The sequence below is a fragment of the Littorina saxatilis genome, linkage group LG8 (genome assembly GCF_037325665.1).
Source record: "Littorina saxatilis isolate snail1 linkage group LG8, US_GU_Lsax_2.0, whole genome shotgun sequence".
Lineage (NCBI taxonomy): Eukaryota > Metazoa > Mollusca > Gastropoda > Littorinimorpha > Littorinidae > Littorina > Littorina saxatilis.
In genome coordinates, this window is record NC_090252.1 from 35,075,977 (window position 1) to 35,097,404 (window position 21,428).

A 21,428-nucleotide genomic window follows, 5' to 3' on the forward strand; every position below is an offset into this window, starting at 1 on the left:
TGCATGTATGCATTTTTGATTGATGATATGTATAAATACGTTGGTTTTCTCAAAAATGCAGTCGCTGGGTAGATCCAGCGACAATGGCAATCACAATGTTGGCTTGTTTCATAGTATGATTGTGTGAAGTGGTTGTCTCCCTTGGGTTGTTAGCACAAACAAATTCAGAACATAAATGGATTTATGGGAAACCATATAGTAGTTTTCTTACATTGCATTCCAGAAAAGTACAAGCGCAATTGATTTTCTGCTGTCTGCGTACTTCTCGTAAAAAATTAAAATAAAAACATAGGCAGATGTACTTGGATGTACATTTCAGTAATGAAATTATTCATTGTAGCGCAATGTTATCAATTCTCGTAACGTATGCAATTAAATGTTTTAAAAATGTTAAATCCAATTTAATATGAGCTGGCGCTTGGCGTCTTTTTATTGGAACAGAAAAAATAGACACCCCTGAAACCAAATTTACAAAAAGTACATCATATGTTCGTGTACATTTGCTTGGTGCATTGCTTGTAAACTTCAACAGCTTGTTCAAACCGGAGTCTGAAATATGATTTGTTCTCATGCGTACGACCGTTTTCAGTCAGTTAAAATGTATCTCTTTACTTTTAGAAATACAAGTATTTCAGGCATGTCAAATAACAGTAAAACTATAACGTCAAAACTGACTCAAAATACCTTTTGTATTTTTTTTTCAATTATGTATTTTCACAATGTCGTTAATGTTAGGAGACAATGTTATGTACACAGCAGTTATAAATTGCTAATTGAAACAACTTGCAAAATTGTGCAGTTACGAGATCTTTGATGTTTATGTGTGTATTTTTACCGTTCCGTTGCATATATAGACACTACCTCATGCACACAAGCATCGTCCTAGTGTTTCGAATGACAAGAAGTATAGAAGCAAAACACACTATTAGATTCGCCAGACGTCCTAATAATAATAAAACTGTGCATCTCTGGTGCAGGCCAAATTTTTTCAAAAGTCCAACAACAACAACGACAAGCAACAACGACAACAATCAAAAACATAATAAACATAATATAAACAGACAAGTTTTTGTTTGAGTATTAACTAACCTTAAAAGGCTTGGTTCGTCCCGTGTAAACGATTCGGTTCACTATCTCAAATCTGGCCAGGCTTTACATGAGATGAGAACATCCTTCCACTTTGACACATACCAAATATCAGCAGTCTGGATGCTTCTTATGCAGAGTAGGATTTCTGTACGAATATTTAAATTCCTAAAAGCCACTGTTGTCACATACACAAAAATCAAACTTTGCAAATAAAGTAGTCACGGTGTTGAATTTTGGTATGAATCCAATTGGAAAGATGGCCGTATCTCATGTAAAAGCCTTGCCTAATGTTAGATAGTAAGTTTACTCAGGTAGCCTTAGATTGTTCTTTTAATCATATCTTACCTGCCATGGTGACCTGAGTGTGTTCCGTTACATCAGTAGTTATACTGGTCACCTATCAACCGGAAATGAAACACACAAAAATAAATATTGGAATAGAAAACATTTCTTATCTAGGAACAAATTACAATATTCAGTCCCTAGGTGCCTGACTCTTACAGCATGTTACTATGTGAAAACGTGCAAACTCTTAGTAGAAACCTAAGTATCATGCTCATTCATCTCTCCAGTTTTTGGCTCACGTAAGTGTAGCCTATGCGATGGTAAACGTTGTCTGTGCGTTCGTGCGTCTGTCTGTCTGTCTGTATGGATGTGGTAAAAACTTTAACATTTGACTAAACACCAAAATACTCAATTCTTCTGGTTATTTTTCAAGCACCATCTTCAAAGTATTGAAGCAATGATCAACATTTTGTCAGCATGTGTTTAGTTAAAGCGTGTATCCAAAGAAAACGGGTGGTGGGGGGTTTTGAGGGGGTACAAGCATCTGATTGGTTTGTGTCGTGTGTGGTATGTAGACCAGGTCAGGGGTCAAGATCAGGTCAGGTCGCGTGAAGGATTGTGGTATAGATTCACTTTTCAGTTCTCACCTCGATTCGGGGAAGACGATTTCACATTGTTCGGTTTTTTAGCTCACGCAAAATAGATTGTTCGGTTTCTTTGCTCACGAAAAATAGATAAAAAAGATACCAAAGGGAGATTTCCTACAGTTTGATCTGCACAGCGTTGTTACAATGTCTGCGCGAGGAAGAGCTGTCGAAAGTGCAGTGTCGATCTGGCAGTCGTGTCCCCGGTAAGTACAGACAAATCTATTGTCTCCCACTCTTACAATGTATCACCCCAGCTTACTGATAATCCGGTTTGTTTTTAATTTCTTTTTATTTCAGCAGACACGGATGGCAAACACAGTGCTAGGCAGTCACCTCTAGTGAAATGAGTTGATCTAAAGTGCCTGTAATGTTTGGATGTCTTTGTTCTTGGTTCGATGTATGTGCATTTCAAGACTTGCAGTAGAGTCTAAAGTTAAATCTGCCCGTATAAAACTGTCCACCTAACATGCAGATAATAAGGAGACGGAATGGATCTGTTCTCAAAGTCAGAATTATTACGATTTTGCCTCAGTTTCAAAACATGCTCTGTCATTATTCTGTCTGTAAAATGTGGTACCTTGCAGCAACTTCCTTGAATTTGAAAGACAGTTTTTGAATGCAAGATCTGCCTAGATCTGTATCGCGTTTCATTCCAGAACCCTCTCTTTGATTGTACTGTTTTCTGTTTACACACTATCATGATTCGCTTATATCTGTAACTGTTGGTAAACTTACCTTGCAACAGCGTCCTTGTCTTTGTTGGCATTTTTTTTCAAGGCAGCACAACGTAAGATTTTGGACAGCAGGTAGAATGCGAGTTTTGAGACAACGACAGTCGTCCAAAGAAAGCTTACTGTGGAATGTTGTTGTACATAATAGTACATGTGATTCTGTATTTTTTCTGCGGTTAATGTTAATGGTTTCTTTTTTCCTCTGTTGGTTTCTTCCTCCTGAGTTGACTGTTATCACTCAAACAAGATCATCAGAGAGGACCTCAGTTGATCCTCAAAATGGACTGTGAATAGTGTGTTGGCTGTGTTGACCGTCAGAATTATTTTAAGAACCAGTCTGCGGCAGTCAGTTGACATGTTTTGCATAGTGTAGGGTTCCCATGGTGCATAAGTAAAGTGGCTTGTATAACCCGACTATTTAGTATCAAAACACTGTTTATATTTGTGTAGGTTGTAGTCATCACAACTAATCGCATTTTGCCTTTTGTTTCAGAAAGGAGGATAAGCTACAACAAGATCGACGCTATGTCAGACATGCCTCAGCCACACGAAGACTTCCGAATTTAGATCTACTCGGCATAGTGACAAGTCTTGATGAAAAGTATAAGACTGACGACAGCAGTGGAAAAAGTGACCACATGGCAGGTACCTATTGCTTAGTGTCTGCAGTGCAAAAGACAGATACGCTGATGGTAGAATTCCAAATGAACACAGTACCCTCAGATCTACTGCTGATTTACGACGGGCAAGCTAAAATCCAGGGCAGAACACCGCGGAACTGGTGGCCAGCAGGACAACGTGTCACTAGAAAATATCATAGACTTCTGAGTGCGGTGACCAGGGAAAACAACCTCATGTGAACCTGTCTGAGTGTGACCATCGTGACGCCCATATCTTTAACTATTAGTCGTATGACAATTCCAAGAGTATATTATCTTTATACGCAAGCTCTAGGGTTAATGATTGTAGATAAGCTTTGCCATGATAATTACGCTGATGCAGTTTGAACGTGTGTCTGTGTGTACGTGCGTGTTTGTGCGGCCTTGTGTGTGTGTGTGTGTGTGTGTGTGTGTGTGTGTGTGTGTGTGTGTGTGTGTGTGTGTGTGTGTGTGTGTGTGTGTGTGTGTGTGTGTGTGAGTTCAAATGAATGCATCAGTGCACATGCGTCCGTTTTTCCGCTTCAGTGCGTTCATTCCGTTTAAGTCATTCATGCGTCGATTGCAGCAGACGTAAAACACAATAGGCTTGAACTTAAAAGTCGCACCCACGAGTCGTCAGATACTTTTGTCTACAGTTCTACTTAAATATAAAACAATTCGCGTAAGGCGAAATTACAACATTTAGTCAATCTGTCGAACTCAGAGAATAAAACTGAACGTTTTTTCACTAAGACAAAACAGCTTCGTCAATCCCCGCAACATAAGGAAATCGCTGACTTTTCCCGTGCAACACGAAGTGAAACTGACGAGCCGGTACTAGTATAGCTCAATAGCATATTGCTATAAGGAGGAAAGCGCGCTTTTCTGTAGTCTGTTCAACTTTCTGAGCTTGTTTTGAATACAACATATTATATCTATATGTTTTGGGAATCAGGACATGATAAAGAATAAGATGAAATCATTTTTGATCGATTTCTTAAATTATAATCGTAGTACTAATTAACCTAGTTTCGTTAATTATGATCACATTTTAAGAGTAAACACGACATATGTACATATTTTCAGATTCAGAATTGGATGAAGAATACGATGCAATCAATTTCAAATCTGCTCGCGAAAAAACTTTAATGAACCAACTCATTACCTAATTTTTAAGCCTCCAAGCTGAAATGCAATACCAAAGTCCGGGCTTCGTCGAACATTACTTGACCAGCATTTCAACCAATTTGGTTACTAACTTTGAAAAATCAATGAGAGCGTGACAGTGCTGCCTCAACTTTCACAAAACTACGGATAAGACGTCATCAAAGACATTTATCAACAAAATGAGAGAAAAAAACGTCTGGGGATATCATACTCAGAAACGTTCATGTGAAGTTTCATGAAGATCGGTTCAGTAGTTTCTCTGAATCGCTATATACTCTATCACACACACACACACACACACACACATACACCACACCCTCGTCTCGATTCCCTCTCTATGTTAAAACATTTAGTCAAAACTTGACTAAATGTAAAAAACACCAATATGATCTGTATGATCTTGACTAAATGTTAAAAAAACACCAAGCTTGAGCACAGTCCCGAGATCGTTTCTATTTTAATTTATCACTTATATGATCACATAAACACCATTTTTCTTTTTAGTGAATTGTGAATACATTTATATTTAGATAGTTTATAATACTTTGTTTTCTTCAGGTTTTTTCACGTAGCCATAAAAATATCTTTAAGTGAAAATAAATTGTGTACAAACAGTGTTTGTCCAAGGGAAAACATTTGAAGCCTTATTTTCAACAGTAAAATGTATAGTAATATCTTCAAAAATGAAAATTGACAAGGTAAACAGGTCTTTTCACACGTTGTTTACCTAATTTTCTTGATTGCATTGGTTTAAAAAAGGAAAAAAAGTTCAGAATTGTTTACAAATAAAATTGAAGGGAGGCAATATCATATGATAAAAAGGAGAAAACTGTACATATTTAGTGAAGCATATTTTTAAATCAAGATACGATCCAGACGATATGGGTTTTTTTAAACAGTTTTAAAATGTGTGTTCTTTTTAAAAATCAAAATTTATGGTAGCCCCTAAAAAGTGAAATTTCAACAGAACGATAGCACTAAACGCCATTTGGTCTACGTTTTAGAACAAGTCACACTGATTATTTTAAATCAAAGTTTTAGTTTGTCTTTCTAAATCCTAGAGTGATAAATAAAATGGTCACAGCGTTTCCGCTAAAACATTAAGTGGGTAACCTAAAATCAGTCCTGATTCGTCAAATAGTCATATAATGCTCTCACATGGCAATAAACGGTTTTTTATTTTTTTTATTAGATATTGCGTTCTGGCATATGAACCAAATTGACCGACACAGAAAATCACCAGTCGACCAATATTACAAAGTGTTGGAATTAAATTGTAGGGACACGTTTGATTTACACTCAAGACTGTGGTCACGCAAACACAGCTTCGGTTTCTAATTGGTAAATGTAAAATGAGTCTTCGAAGTGGACGTGGTTTCCATCATTTTGTGTCTCCACCGCCAATTTTGTTTGTTAATTGAGGTGGGGGTAAAATAATGGCAATTTCTTTCCCAAAACACTTTTGGGGCGCACGATTGTGCTGTCTTCCCGTGGAGTCAAACATGCAAGAAACAATACCAATGGTTGGTCAAAGAGCGAGCGACTGTCAGTCTAGGAAATGTCATTTGGTGTTCAATATTTGACTGTCCAATGGAGGGACGGTCACATAATTTTTCACCCCAGACAGAGAAAACCCAGGTGTTTTTCCCATTTTCTTTTTTGATGTAGCTTCACCACACCCTTGTTTGTCACACAGCCAGTACTCATGGATCTTATTTAAACTTTATTTTTCAAGGTCTACATGTATATCATATTTATCGGACAGTTATTTTATTTGTTTATGTGTATATTGTTGTTGTTTTTTGTATCAGTTTTCAGGGGACGTTGTTACGCAGACGAACCAAATACAACTTTATATTTTAGTCACATGTCTATTTCTCACACACACAGGAATGCGGGGGGGGGGCTTAACGTCCTCACAGGGAATTTCTTATTAAGGACATGTTTGTGGTGATATGCTAAATCTATTTCTGACTTGCCCGACTTTCAGTTTTATTTCATTCTCTCTCGATCCCAAAACGGACATTTTCTTCTGGTTGTGAATGAACTTGTATTTTGATCTGCCAATATATAGTTGAAAAATAACTGTAAGGTGAAAGATATATCGCGATAATGTCAAGAAGGTTTATTGCATCAATATACAACTCTAGTGACAATGAGTAAATAATCGCCTGCCGACGGTTTTTGCACGAAACTCAAAAGTGTGTTGTACGTGCGACGTATGATACGTATGTCCCCAATGCTGTCTCAAACAACAAACATGTCAGCCATTATGCGTTCTGGCTGAAATGGTATCTAACTCCTTGAGCGTGAGTCTTTGTTGTTTTGTATTTAAAAGCTAGAAGAGTATTATCAAATATGTTAAGCCATATCTTACCTCTTTGATCCTTATTGGAAAATCAACAACAAATTGGTAAGATCACAACACGTAGTTATTTACACGACTATTTTCACAGAACGTACATGCAACGCAAAACAGTCCTTGGCTTAGGCTGAGCTATTTTTAAATTAGTCATGGCCGCACGCGTTGCCTTCTGGGAAGGAAATAGGTCACACACGTTAAGAGGGTGTAACATGTTCGAGTCAACTTTTCTGGCAGCTAAGGCTTGACGGCACATAACTGTTCTGTGTGTAAAGCATACTTTCTGCAGTACTTCCGGGATGTGGGGAGACTTAACCGGTAAGGCAATAAACTGTATGCACCCAATATTTATCATGTGAACGCATTCAACACACTTGCTTTATTTATGAACTGCGATTTGTTTCACATTAACGAGTATGTACTCGAAGAAAAGCAGCCATCTTTGAACACTGCAAAGGCGTGTTCAGGCCTGAGTGCAATACATAGCCGCCCCCCACCCCCACTGCACCACTGAAGGTATGAATTTTTTACGCTTAGTATAATTCTTGTGTACCAATATATATATATATGTATATACGTATTGATTTCATAACATAACGAAGTGTTTGACTTTTTTTCCGAAGTTGATTTTACTTCTAGAGCACCCAGTTAGTGTTCCATTTGTTGATACTAGACAACTATTGTCCATTGCTTGGGTAGAATAATGTTGTAAATGTAATTAGTTGAATATGAGGGTTGTGGGTGTTGAATGACAGCGGCACAGACGAAATTCCAGGAAGATTAGAAAGTAGGGTAAGCGAACTGGATGTTAACACTGCAAAATTCAAGCGTGGACTGAAGCTCTCAAGGTCATACACGCCGTGTAGGTGGGGTTTCGGGTAGCGTTTGCTGTACATACAGAATTCTGTACATGATTTTCAGCCCTATCTTTTCAAACTCATAGCCCCGGAAAGTCATAAATAGACCACAGTTTTAAGGGTGATAGACGTATAGATGTTATGATTTGAAATTGTCCCTCTGTTTTTAGACTGCATAGGTTTGTTTCTTGCGCATTTGGACAATATTAAAGATTGCCAAGCAATGACTGCACAAACTTCAATGAATGATATTAAAAGTAAAGTGAAATATGACCATTAATAAACTTGTTAGTGAAAAAAGCTTTTGTCTTAGATTTTCTTGTAACAACTTCTTTTCGAGTCAGCCATCCGAGCATTAAATCTATTTGCTTAATACTGTTTTTTTGATAATCAAAAGGTTTCCTTGTTTATGAAAACGGCAATCTGGAATGTTTACTGACTTGCATTCGTCAGTAATTTCACGCCGTTTCTAAAGTTGGGTTTGTTTGAATCACAATTGAATGCTGTAGATTAAATCAATGTATGAAGGAAGAAACGTGTTGTTGTTTTTTGGAGAGCAGGACCAAAACTAAAACTTACAAACATTCAAAAGACATGAACCAAGAAGAAACAAGGCAAAACGTTACGGTAGTCCCATAGCCATTTTTGGTCGTAGGGGAGCGAGATGTTAGTGATCTCAGCTATTCGACGGCCAGTTTTATGAGAGCGATGTCCATCTCCTCTCCCTCGCTACCTTAGCCTTCCCCGGCCCTAAATATAGTCAGGTACCATTTTCCAGTTGGGTGGACAGGAAAGCGCTTGGAAAAATCGGATATTTGTATTCACTCCGAAAAGAATCAGAAGAAGAAGTGCCAAAACTCATATTCTTTCAAGCTGATTATACTATATCATTACTGTCAATTAGATTCGTTTTGTCTTCCGTCGTGTATAAGCAATGCAGTTGTGTTGCATGTAAACACAATCACCTAACATGTTTTCTTTAGATCATGTATTAATAAGCGCAAATCACCTAACATGTTTTCTGTAGATCATGTATTAATAAGCGCAAATCACCTAACATGTTTTCTTTAGATCATGTATTAATAAGCGCAAACAATCAGTATTCGCCAATGTGTTTTATCTGCTAACTATCCCCACTTTTTTTTTCTCCAGATAATTGGAAACATTGATTATTGATACACATAACTGATGTTTCTGCGTTTGCTTAAAAGTGTCAGATAAAGTGAACTTCTTATTCTTGTTCTTGTGTGACCTTGTACGCAGTTGGGGAATACATTTAAACTTTCTTAAAATTAAAACAGTTTTTGATAAGTGTTATTTCTGTTGTGATAGCAATGGTAAAATCACCTCTTTATGAAGTTTCAATTGCACATTGCACATATATATTGCACTAATGTCAATTTGCATGCCGAGCACAATGGTTGTGTATGTTCCCTTATGATCACAAATTGGAAAGCTACAGAACAAAGAGATGCAGGAAATGATTATGGCTACGAATATATCGATAAAAATGTGGCGAATTCCAATTTCTTTTTCTGTTTTAATTCAGACGGCGACATTTACTGATGTAAAGTTCTTCAAGTACTCAGGTCGCCATGGCAGGTACAACATTTTTTCTCTATTTTATCACACAAAGAATTGTGTGTGTGTGGTCTGTTTGCTGTTGTTGATGTTTTTGCTGATGTTGTTGTCAGAACATCATTTATTTCATTTGCACTGCAGATTCACAGCCATTCTGTAGTAAGATGTGTGGCCAAGTTAAAGCCACCCTCCGCCTCCCGTAAACCATCTGTTTCTGTTCACTGAGCTCCCCAAGTGTTTGCATACAGTTTGTTTGCTTAACGCCCAGTCCACCACGAAGGGTTATATCAGGGAGGTGCTGCTTTGACATTTAACGTGCGCCACACACAAGACAGAAGTCGCAGCACAGGCTTCATGTCTCACCCAGTCACATTATTCTGACACCGGACCAACCAGTCCTAGCACTAACCCTATAATGCCAGACGCCAGGCGGAGCAGCCACTAGATTGCCAATTTTAAAGTCTTAGGTATGACCTGGCCGGGGTTCGAACCCACGACCTCCCGCTCACTGGGCGGACGCCTTACCACTAGGCCACCGTGTTGCGGTTTTGCATACAGTACAAACATATTTCCATTTGAACGCTTACCGCTCGGGGCATCTTGGCTGTTTTCCGATGACAATGAGAATTTTTCAAAGAAATTATTTCGTGCAGTTAGAAAAAGATATACTATAAAAGGAATCGGAAGCCTCGTTTTAGCGCTAGACCTAACTTTTAAAATCTGAATAATAAATTGACAGCATGTGAGACAAACGTTCTTAAATCATGAAAGAATTATGTTTTCATCAAGACAAGATCAATACAATTCGAAGTTTTGAAAGTTTGAAAAAAGGGAGCCCGGTCGATGCAGGTCACGCAAGGTCGTGCCAGTTGAATGGTAAGTGTAAAGATGCAGTTCTTTTGACTTGATGGCGGGGAAGTAAACTACCGAAAACCATGCAACTTTCCTTTTTTTTTAATGCCAGTCGACTGAGATTTCCAAATATTTGATATTGTTTGTGGACTGGGTGGCCGAGTGGTAACGCACTTGCGCTCGGAAGCGAGAGGTTGCGTGTTCGACCCTGGGTCAGGCCGCAATTTTCTCCCCCCTTTCCTAACCTAGGTGGTGGGTTCAAGTGCTAGTCTTTCGGATGAGACGAAAAACCGAGGTCCCTTCGTGTACACTACATTGGGGTGTGCACGTTAAAGATCCCACGATTGACAAAAGGGTCTTTCCTGGCAAAATTGTATAGGCATAGATAAAAAAATGTCCACCAAATACCCGTTTGACTTGGAATAACAGGCCGTGAAAGGTGAAGGCTCGCCTAATAGGCTTGAGGTTTGCTGGTCGATGTGAATGCGTTATATATTGTGTGTAAAAAATGTCTGTTTGTCTGTCTGTCTGTAAAAAAATCCATTTCAAACGGCAGAAATTAATATGTAAAGCGCGGAGAGCACAGTTAATTGTGGTTCGCGCTATATAAGCTCTTCATAATAATAATAATATTGTTTGTTGCTGTGCCTGTGTAGAACGAGTATTGTGCTTAAAAACGAACTGCAGCGACCGTGCTAAAATCATATCTCATGAGCAGCATCTTACCATTGCTCAAGCAGACGAACTATCTGCATATCCCTAGTTTTTTTTTAATCACATTAAAACCACAAACGGACGACTAAATTCACGTCTGTAAAAAGATTATATCGTTCTGTAAACCTCATGTGAGGCGGAGTGGGGCTTTAAAGATTTTCCCACGTCAATAGAAGAGTCTTCTGGTTAAAATGCATGTGTGTGTGTGCGTGTGTGTATGTGTCATTGCTTGTCTGTCTGTCTATATGTAGATCTGTGTGTGCACTCGTGTGTTTGGGTGTGTGCTTTGTCTGCCATGTGAACAGCACTTAACTTTTTTTTGGGGGGGGGGGCTGTTTGTAAATACCCCTTCTTTTAAGTTATAGGGGCTGATAAAATGCTTTTTTAAAATTTTAAACATGAGCAAATCTTAAATCAATGCGGGCGGGGATGCGTTTCACTAGAATTGTTTGAAATTATAGCTATATGTTGTTATGAAAATTAATAGTTTGCTTTTGTTTGTTTGTTTGTTCGTTTGTTTTGTTTTAAGGGGGCGCATATCAAAGCCGTATCTCCCGTTTTTGCCAACCCATATTAATAAGAATGTGCACACTACTGCAAATAACACAGATCAGCTTGTATACACAGTTCCAGCAAAATATGTGCAAATGTTCTCAAATTCTTGCCTTTTGTTTTAAAGTGATTCAAATGTTTAATCCTGCAGAAAAAAAAAATTATTGACTAAGGCCGGTTGAGGTTTAAGAACAAAGAGCACGCATTAGAATATATGCCATTAAGCCCATTGTATTCCTCTCTCATACATGTACCCAACAATGAACAACATTTTAAAACATACCAAAAATAAATTACTCACACATTTTGATATTGAAAGTGTTCTGTTTACTGCAGTTGCATTTCATTAGCCTTTACATTTCACAAATATGCTGACAATACTCAGATAGAAGATTCTGCTCCCCCAAGCGATCTCCCAAAAGTACTTGACAAAACTGAACAGTGCATTGAGTCAGTGAAGGATTGGATGGTTGATAACAACCTGAAGTTATTAGTGGTAGAAAACATAATGCTAAAGACGTTGAGCTATTTAATAAGACGGTAATTGATTCCAATTTAAATGATGTCTGGAGACTTTCACACGCAGAAGAGAAAGATTTCACATGGTCAACAAAATTTCCATTTATAGCAAGGAGATTAGATTATATGCTTGCCTCCGACTTTGCTCTAAATAAATGTTATGAGTGTGAAAATATCTCGATGGCACACACCGATCACCGACTAATTCGACTGAAGTACTGCATCTCCCCAGTAGAAAGAGGACCCTCCTTTTGGAAATTCAACGACAATCATCTTAATGACCCTGATTTTGTTATAAAAATGAACAGTTTAATTGAGAACTATGTTATCGAAACCGATAATATGGACCCGCAAATAAGATGGGACCTATGTAAAATTAAAATCAGAGAATTTTGTATTGCTTATGGTAAAGAAAAGAAAAGAAAATTAATTTCCGAACGCTCCCTGCTTACGAAAGAGCTTAATGAAACGGACAAAAAACTGGCTTCCAACCCTTATGATGTACACCTTATGACTCACAGAGGCCAGGTTAAACAAAATCTAGAACTCCACGAATTAAATGAGGCAAAAAGCGCCCAAAAGCGATCAAAGGAAAAATATATTGCTGAAGGAGAAAAGAACACAAGATATTTTCTTGGGCTTGAAAAAATGCGAGCCAACATGAAGATCATGGATAAACTGCAAACTGCAGAAGGTAACACAGTCACCGCCCAAAGCGATATCCTACAAGAACAAGTTAAATTCTACAAAAACGTTTTTAAGAAAACCGATGATTTCTCAGAGGCACAGGCTAATACTTTTTTAGGAGAAGCTGATATCCCACAACTGACACGAGAACAAACTGAAGCGTTAGAAAACCCAGTAACTGAACAAGAACTTCTTAAAGCGTTAAAAAGCATGAAAAATGGTTCTTCACCGGGATGTGACGGAGTGACTACAAGTTTTATTAAATTCTTTTGGTCGAGAATAAGAGAGCTACTATTAGGCTCGATTCAAAGATCCTTTCATGTAGGAGAAATGTCTCCCTCACAAAAAAGAGCTATTATAACCTTAATCCATAAAGGAAAAGACCTCACAAGAGATAACTTGTGTAACTGGAGACCCATCTCCCTTACAAATACAGACTATAAATTATTAGCAAAATGCCTTGCGCTTAGGATGTCGAATGTTATAAGTGATTTGATCTCAGAGGATCAAGTGGGATTCATTAAGGGTAGAAAAGCTAGTAATATTATCCGATTAATAGATGACGTAATTGAACATATGAATAATGAAAATAAACCCGGTATTTTATTGGCCCTAGATTATACACGTGCATGTGACTCTATCTCCAAGGAATTCATGCTATGGGCTTTCAGAAAATTCGGATTTGGCGAGAATTTTACGCATTGGGTTAAAGTTCTCACAAATGAGACCGAAAGTAGTATTAACTACCTTGGCTGGATTTCCGAACCATTCCCGATTGAGACAGGAATTCGCCAAGGCTGCCCGTTTTCGCCAATGGCCTTCATTCTCGGACTGGAAATTCTTGCAATAAAGATTAGAAACGATCCAAGCATACACGGACTTCGATTACCTCGCTCCCAGATATAGACTAACAACTCAATTGATATGATAAAATTAGCAATGTACGCTGACGACATTAGCATGCTATTACAAGGAAAACAAGATCTGGAAAACGCAATGAAGCTTGTCACTGATTTCACGAAAATATCACAACTAAAAATTAATAAAAACAAAACGGAAGCAATGTGGCTAGGATCTCAAAAGGACAGCAGAGAACATCTCTGTGACTTAAAATGGAAAAAACAACAAAAAATTTTAGGTATACTCTTTAAAAATGATGTCACTGCATCAGACATAAATGAGAATTGGTCGGTAAGAATCGAAAAAATAGAAAGAATAATAAGCATATGGTCTAAAAGAAACCTTAGTATCACAGGCAAATTATGTATTGTAAAAAGTTTCTTGATTTCACAATTTGTATACCCAATGCAAGCTTTAAGTGCTCCAGCCACTATCCTACAGAAAGTAAATACAATCTTATTTCGATTTTTATGGAAAAAGAAGTACACAAATACGCGAGCCTATGAAAAGGTAAAAAGATGTGTAATGTGCAACGTAGGGGAGAATGGAGGTTGTAATATGATAAACATAATAGATATGCAAGCCTCCTTTATGATGACATGGATAACTCAGTTAAAAATAGACACATCTGCCAAATGGAAATTAATACCAACCTACATCTTTAATGAAGTTGGAACAAACCTTTGCTGCCTCAATGCTACTGCCAATCCAAAAACATTTTTAGGACTCGAAAAAGTCAAATCTAAATTCTGGAAATCATGTCTAATTAAATGGCTTGAATTCAGAAATATATACCTGTCCAATACTGAATTCAAATATACCTGTCTCTGGAATAGCAAAGAGATAATGTACAGAAACAGACCTCTGTTCTTCAAGAGATGGACAAATGCATACATAAATTACGTCCAAGATATATGGACAGACGAGGGATTATTACCACTCGCACGTATTGCAGAAAAAATCGGGGACTACCCTGCTCTGCTGTTTGATTATAATGCAATACGAACCGCGCTCATTGCGCAATCATTGCGAGCTGACAATAACCAAACTCAAGAAGCGACTGTCTCTCTAGAACCTCAATCTCTTAAAAACTAGACTCCCAAAAAATTTAGATCACTACTTACCAAACAAAAAGCAAATACTCCTTGCTCAATACATTTTTGGATGAATAAATATAACTATAAAATAGAAAGAAATCATTGGATGATAGCAAACAACTGCACCAAGGAAGAGCGACTAAGGCTACTTCACTGGAAGATATTGCATAATATCTACCCCACTAATATCTTACTACACAAAATGAAAAAACGTGAAAACAATCGCTGTAGTCTGTGTGGAGATATTGATTTCATTGAACATTTTTTCTTTAAATGCCCAAGAATATCACTTTTTTGGAAGAACGTAGAAAAGCAAATCTATATAAAAACAGGTTCACAGATAAAATTAAAAGAAACTGACGTTTTATTTGGTTTCCAACCGAACAAGCAACAGGACCAAACTATAAGAAATATTAACTTTATTCTGCTTGTTGCAAAAATGTCAATAAGTATATACAAATACGGAGAAGGCTTTGACCCAAATTGTATATTTGAAAGAGAGCTCTCCATTCGGCTTTTTGACTGAGAAACCCAGTACTATCATGCTATTGTAAATGACTCGTTGCAAATGTCAATGTATTAACTAAGGTGAACCAATGATGAAAACAATTATGACGAACAGCAAAATATATCATTATTATTAATTCACTTAAACACAACCATGGTAATAGAGAGAGAGAGAGTGAGGGAGGGAGAGTGAGGGAGGGAGAGAGAGAGGGAGAGGGAGAGAGAGAGGGAGAGAGAAAGAGATTGAGAGAGGAAGAGAGAGAGAGAGAGGGGGAAAGGGGAGGGTGCGAGAGAGAGAGAGGTAGAGAAAGAGCGGAGGGAGGGGTGGGAGAGAGTGAGCGAGAAAGAGAGATTTTCGAAGATTGTCCATGTTAAACGAAAGAATGATATTATTGCTATTTATAACCCTATCTGTTTATGTTTAAACTGTTCAGCATCGCTCACAGTATCAGAGAGAGAGAGAGAGAATGGTAGGGTTTATGTTTAAACTGTTCAGCATCGCTCACAGTATCAGAGAGAGAGAGAGAGAGAGAGAGAGTGGCAGGGAGGGTGAGAGAGACAGAGAAGGGGAGAGGGGGAGAGAGAGAGAGAGGACGATTAAAGATAGAGAGAGGGAGAGAGGGGAGGGGAGGGAGAGAGAGGATGGGGAGAGAGGATAGAGAAAGAGAGAAAGTGTGCAAATGCCAGTTGACGGAGAGAATTATAGCTAACTTATAATTGATTGAAAATATTGTACATTTTCGAAGATTGTCCATGTTAAACGAAAGAATGATATTATTATTATTTATAACCCATTCTGTTTACGTTTAAACTGTTCAGCTTCGCTCACAGTATCATACTCGTAGCGAGTCATATTGTAACTGAGGTTCAAAAAAAAGGAAAGAGAAAAGAAAAGAGGAGAGAAGGAGAAAGAAGAAAAAAAAATAAAAAGAAAAACAAAAACAAAAAAAACAAAAAACAAAAACAACCTGAAGTTGAACGCTTCAAAGACTGAAGTGATGCTTTCAGGCTCAAAGCATGCGTTAAACCAGACTGATCGTACCTTTATAACCATAGGTAGCACGCAGATTGCTTTTCAAAGCACAGTACCGGACCTAAGTGTGTACCTGGATTCTACCCTGATTATGCAACAGCACATAAGTCATGTTTGTAAATGTGCTTTATTTTAACTTCGCAAGATCTCCTCTGTAAGACTTTTCCTTACACTCCAAGCCACTGTACAACTAGTTTCCTCTCTGATACTAAGTCGACTTGACTATTGTAACACTTTGCTAGCTGGTCTCCCCTCAGATGAGCTCTACCGCCTACAAAGAGTACAGAACAGTGCCGCTTGGCTCATACGTCAAAAGACAAAGACAAACCACGTCATTCCCCTACTCAGCTTCCTCCGTGTGCTTCCAGTGAAGCTCAGCATAGAATACAAGTTGGCTGTTTTAGGGTACGTTTTGACAATTCACTCTACCCCCCCCCCCCCCCCCCCGTCAAATTTCCTCAGCATCTATGAACCATCCCGTTCCCTCAGTTCATCCACAGAGAAACACCTCCGCATCCCAAAGATCAAGACAATAACATTTGGCGAATGAACCTTTAGATATCAGATACCGACTGTATGGAACGCGCTTCAAAATCATGTTCGCTATGCCTGTAGTCTTGTGTCAAAACCCAGCTGAAAACACATCTCTTCCGTAAAGCCTTATTACATAATTGTTCCAACATATAGCTGTGTCAGCACACTCTGTAGTTTACCACCTGTTTGTTCATTATTTGTATGCCGTGTGTGGTCACGTGCTTGCACGAGACAGAGCGAGAGAGAGCGAGGAGGTGGAGAGTGAGCTAGTGAGAGAGAGCATGCATTCGTATTTAGTAAGTATAGTTAGTACGCTTGCTTGCTGAATTTTGTTGTTGTTATTGACTGTGTGCTTGTTGTTATTGCTATGATGGGTTAGTTTGCTTGTATTTTCTAATGTCACGATTTTGTATATTGTGTGTGTGTCTGTGTGTGTGTGTGTGTGTGTGTGTGTGTGTGTGTGTGTGTGTGTGTGTGTGTGTGCGCGTGTGTGTGTGTGTGTGTGTGTGTGTGTGTGTGTGTGTGTGTGTGTGTGTGTGTGTGTGTGTGTTTATTGGAATTGTAAAGCGCTTGGAGCTGTGAATCGGGAGTTGCGCATTAGAAAAGGGATTTATTATTATCATTATGTTATGGAAAATATTATGAACTAGAGGAATACCCGGCTTCGCCGGGGTGAATCGCGAGACAGAGACAGACAGCGTGGCGGTTCATCACAATCACCTCTGCAGGCGAAGTCCTGTCAAACGGGATTGAGAATTTTAGAGCTTATTTCTTAGCCCTATATTATCTGCTGTGGCTTCTCACATGCCAGAACATACAGACAGACAAAAGCCGCTAGACCCCATCACAAACAGAACTCTATAATACATAGGTTTTTGCCTACACACACACACAAACACACACACACACAGAGAAGCCGTATATATATATGCATATCTGTATCTATAAATATATAGAGATAGGTGAGAGTGTATTTTTCGCGTGGCTATAAATTGATTCGACCTTTTCACTTTGACAGTAAGAACAACTTACGGGTGCAAGGGAAGCGTTCTGGACAGCGCAGTGACATTCTAAAAATAAATAGTAACTTACAACTGAACGGGAAAGCCACACGAAGGAAGGGAGATAAACGCCAAACACTGGAGAAGATAAGGAAGAGTTACTTATAATGGTGAAATGAACACAAAAACGAACATGAGTTTAGCGCTGCGCGCTGAGAGCACGTGTTGAAATATCTCATCGATGATATTGTGTCCGGGGTGTAGCTGAATACGGTGTCCAAATTTGAAAAAGAACCACCGAGAACTTTGGCGTTGTGATGTGGTGTAGCGGCTATGGTGTGTCGGTATGGGGGCCCGGGTAAGCTGAGGTGGAACCAAAATAGCTGAGGTGGAACCAAAATCGGTTCCGCGCTGCGCGCTGAGAGCACGTGTTGAAATATCTCATCGACCAGGTTGTGTCCAGGGTGTACCTGAATATGATCACCAAATTTGAAACAGATCCATCGAGAACCTTGGCCGCGCATCGCGCACAGACAGACAGACACACAGACAGACACTAGTCGTATATATATATAGATGAAGCGTCCCAGCTGTTTCCTCACCAGATATTTCTTGATTTTATTTCAGATTCTAAATGCCTATTCTGCGAAGTTCGCTTCAGTAAACCAGCTTTACTTGTTCCCTTTCAACACACTTTGGAGAAGCTTACCGGAACGAGCAAAGACAAGACTAAAGGCAAGGCAGAAATAAAAGATGAAGAAGATGAAGCAAAAAACGAGTTTTTTAAAATCATCAACAGTTTCTTAAATGCCAAAGAAGGATCCGTTCTCATTCACTCCGACGGAGACAGAAACATCGATCTCTTTGATCAAAAAGTCGACGGCAGGTTGGTAACGCTTATCCCAGACAATGCTCTGTATCAGGATGTGTATGAACGAAGTTTCCTCGACGATAATCATCTGTATTATCGCGTGAAGCCTCGAAGTGGACAACGGCCACTCAGTATACTGGACTTCAACACTAAATTTGCCGTTAGCAAGGGATTAGTCGACCCGACACAGGGACAGATGAGAGATTTTATGAAACATGTGATTGAAGAGGAAGAGAAATCTCCTTCGTTCTTTGAAGCTTACAGGGGTACTGCTGTACTCGAGAAAGATCAGCCTGCTATGCTTAACTCAGTGGAATCTGGATCCAAACCCTTCAGAGAAAATATATGCACTCAAGCAAAAGCGTATGATCAAACGGATCTAAAGGAATTCTGCTGGAAAAAATCAAAACCATACATTTCAGCTTTCAGCAAAATTCCTGGCGGCGGTTCTGTGTACATTGGAATAGCAGAAGACAAAACTGGAAACATCGCGACCGGAAAACTGATCGTCAAAGGTGTAAATGCAAACGAGTTTGATGAACAGGAAATGCAAGAAGAACTGCTTCGGAGGGTTGGCATGGAAATGATGCACATTGGCAGACGTGAACCAGACAATGTAATTGAAACAGAAGCTCTGCCGGTACTAAGCGATAAATCTTCTGTTGTCATTCAAATAAAGGTTAACTATTATCATGGTATCTACTTCACTTCTCTAGATGGACCCAAACTGTTTACAGCAAAATGGAAACATTCAGGACTGGAGGTCGCGAACATTGATGTGAACATCTGGCTGAAACACCTCAATTCATGGTGGGAACTGCATGTTCATTGAGATCAAGCAAAAGTGAAGAATTCAGTGTGACCTTCAAAGAGCAAATAAAACAGGAGAAAGCACAAAGACGATTGAAGACGGAACATGGATGCACCTGAAACTGTTTTGTTCGTCAACTCTCATGAACAAGATAATCCGAGATCGAATGACGCAATGGTTTATTTGTGTCGTGTCTAAGTTACTTATATTGGAGGTGAAGAGAGGCTCATCCTGGGAGGGGTGTACAGGTCTCCTTTACAGTAATGATGGAGAAAACAAGGAAGTGAACGAAATGATGATAACGTTATGTGATAAGGTCAAATTGAATGAAAACTTAATATAATGGGGGATTTTAATTATCCTGACATTTACTGGACCAAAGACTTATGCCCAAAAAGCCCAGATCATCCAGCTGTAGCCAAGTGGCGTACCCCGTCTCCTTGTGTGTGTTATCTCCTGCCCGACCCAGTTGCCTCCCCTGTCTATCGCTATTCCCTGTGTGTGTGTGTGTGTGCTAGTTACATTGGGTTTACCTTTAAATATTGCCCTTTGTGCTAGGAAATCCCTAACTTAAAATGGTGAGAAGCAGCAGAGTAACCTCTAACCATCAGTGCCTAATGAGTGACTAAATAATACCTGGTTGTCGTTGTGCACTGTACTTTATTGTTGTAAACCGGTCGAAGAAGTGTGTTTACTATCGTAGAGTAGACTCTTAACCGGATTCATTTCTAATCTATCTTATCCCAGATTTAGGTGGTAGGATCCCATAACTTTCCCCGTTTAGCTTGTATTTGAGTATTATTTATCAGTTTTGTAACTGCTTGTAATAAGCCTTATTCTGTGTGTAACACAGACAGGGCTCTCTGCATCTTTAACGATCCCTATCATTGGGCAGGAATTTTAAGTACAACACCCCCCGTTGGCTTAGACCGGGTAGCCTCCCTATTGGCTTATCGCCACAGGGAGTCGGAGTGACCACTTTCTTTAAAAGGTGATTAGTGACACTGAGCGAGCTGTGTGGTGCTCCTATTGTGTTGTTGCCGTGAACGTGTCGAAGCTCTGCCCAAATTTGTCGTGAACCGGTCTAGCTGTGTAGTTTGACGCGAAGTTTGTAAGCGGTCGACTCGTGGTTTTAAATTCCGATACGTGTTGCTCTTTGTGTTTCGCGACTTAGGCGTCCGCAGCAGATTTTGTGTTTCTCAGTTCTAAGTGTGCTCATCGAGGAGAATCTGTAAGTAACTAAATGCTTTATTCATTCCTTATGCTTTATTCTTATGTTTCATTTGATGCTATGATGTTTGCATATGTACATTTTGCCGCTGACTTGGTCCCGGGCGATGTCCGACCGGTCTCGCGTCAGAGTTGATGACGCCATTTTGATCTATCGGAGAGATGTGTTTTCTAGATCAGTTTCTAATTACTTTCATGATTTGGCGCTAAAATTGAGCGTTAATAACTTTTGATATTTGATGACCAGTTGTTTTAAAGTAGTTTTAGAGTCTTGTGAATTAAAGACTCGTAAGAATCAAGTAAGCCAGACTCGTTCTCATACGCTTCGTTTTTGCTGAGAAAAGCCTGTCTCACAATAATTTATGTCGAGTAGACCTATGTTTGATCTCTTGTTTACAAGGACAGTTTTATAACGATGAAGTCCGGTAAGGTAAGTCGAACCTTTTCTCAGATTTCGGTTTTCGATGAGAAGGAATTTGAATACTTTGCTGGACGGAATTCCGCTTCGTAGCCAGTTTTGTTGAGGAACAAAGAGGTAAGGTTCCTAGTTTTCGCTTCGCTGAGGATAGTTCTTTGTTTCCAGCACTGTAACCGTAACTTTGTATAGGCGAAGTGTACAACATGACATGCTTTATGAAGTTTGGTGATGCATTACTTGTCATGTGTTCGATCATGTTGCTGCATTTCAAGCCGTATGTCGTTGACGGTTGATTGGCTGATGTAAGATTGTAGTGTCCGCCATTTTGACCGGCGTCCCCGTGTA

At 39.0% G+C, this 21,428-nt stretch overlaps 1 protein-coding gene across 1 annotated transcript; it reads left to right on the top strand.

Annotated features, from left to right (window-relative positions):
* Positions 1-9,324: 9,324 nt before the first annotated feature.
* Positions 9,325-21,174, top strand: LOC138972287 (uncharacterized). The gene is made up of 2 exons (XM_070344991.1): positions 9,325-9,378; positions 18,381-21,174. Exons 1-2 carry the CDS (start codon positions 9,372-9,374, stop codon positions 19,454-19,456), a joined length of 1,083 nt encoding a protein of 360 aa, XP_070201092.1. The 5' UTR covers positions 9,325-9,371; the 3' UTR covers positions 19,457-21,174.
* Positions 21,175-21,428: the final 254 nt, after the last annotated feature.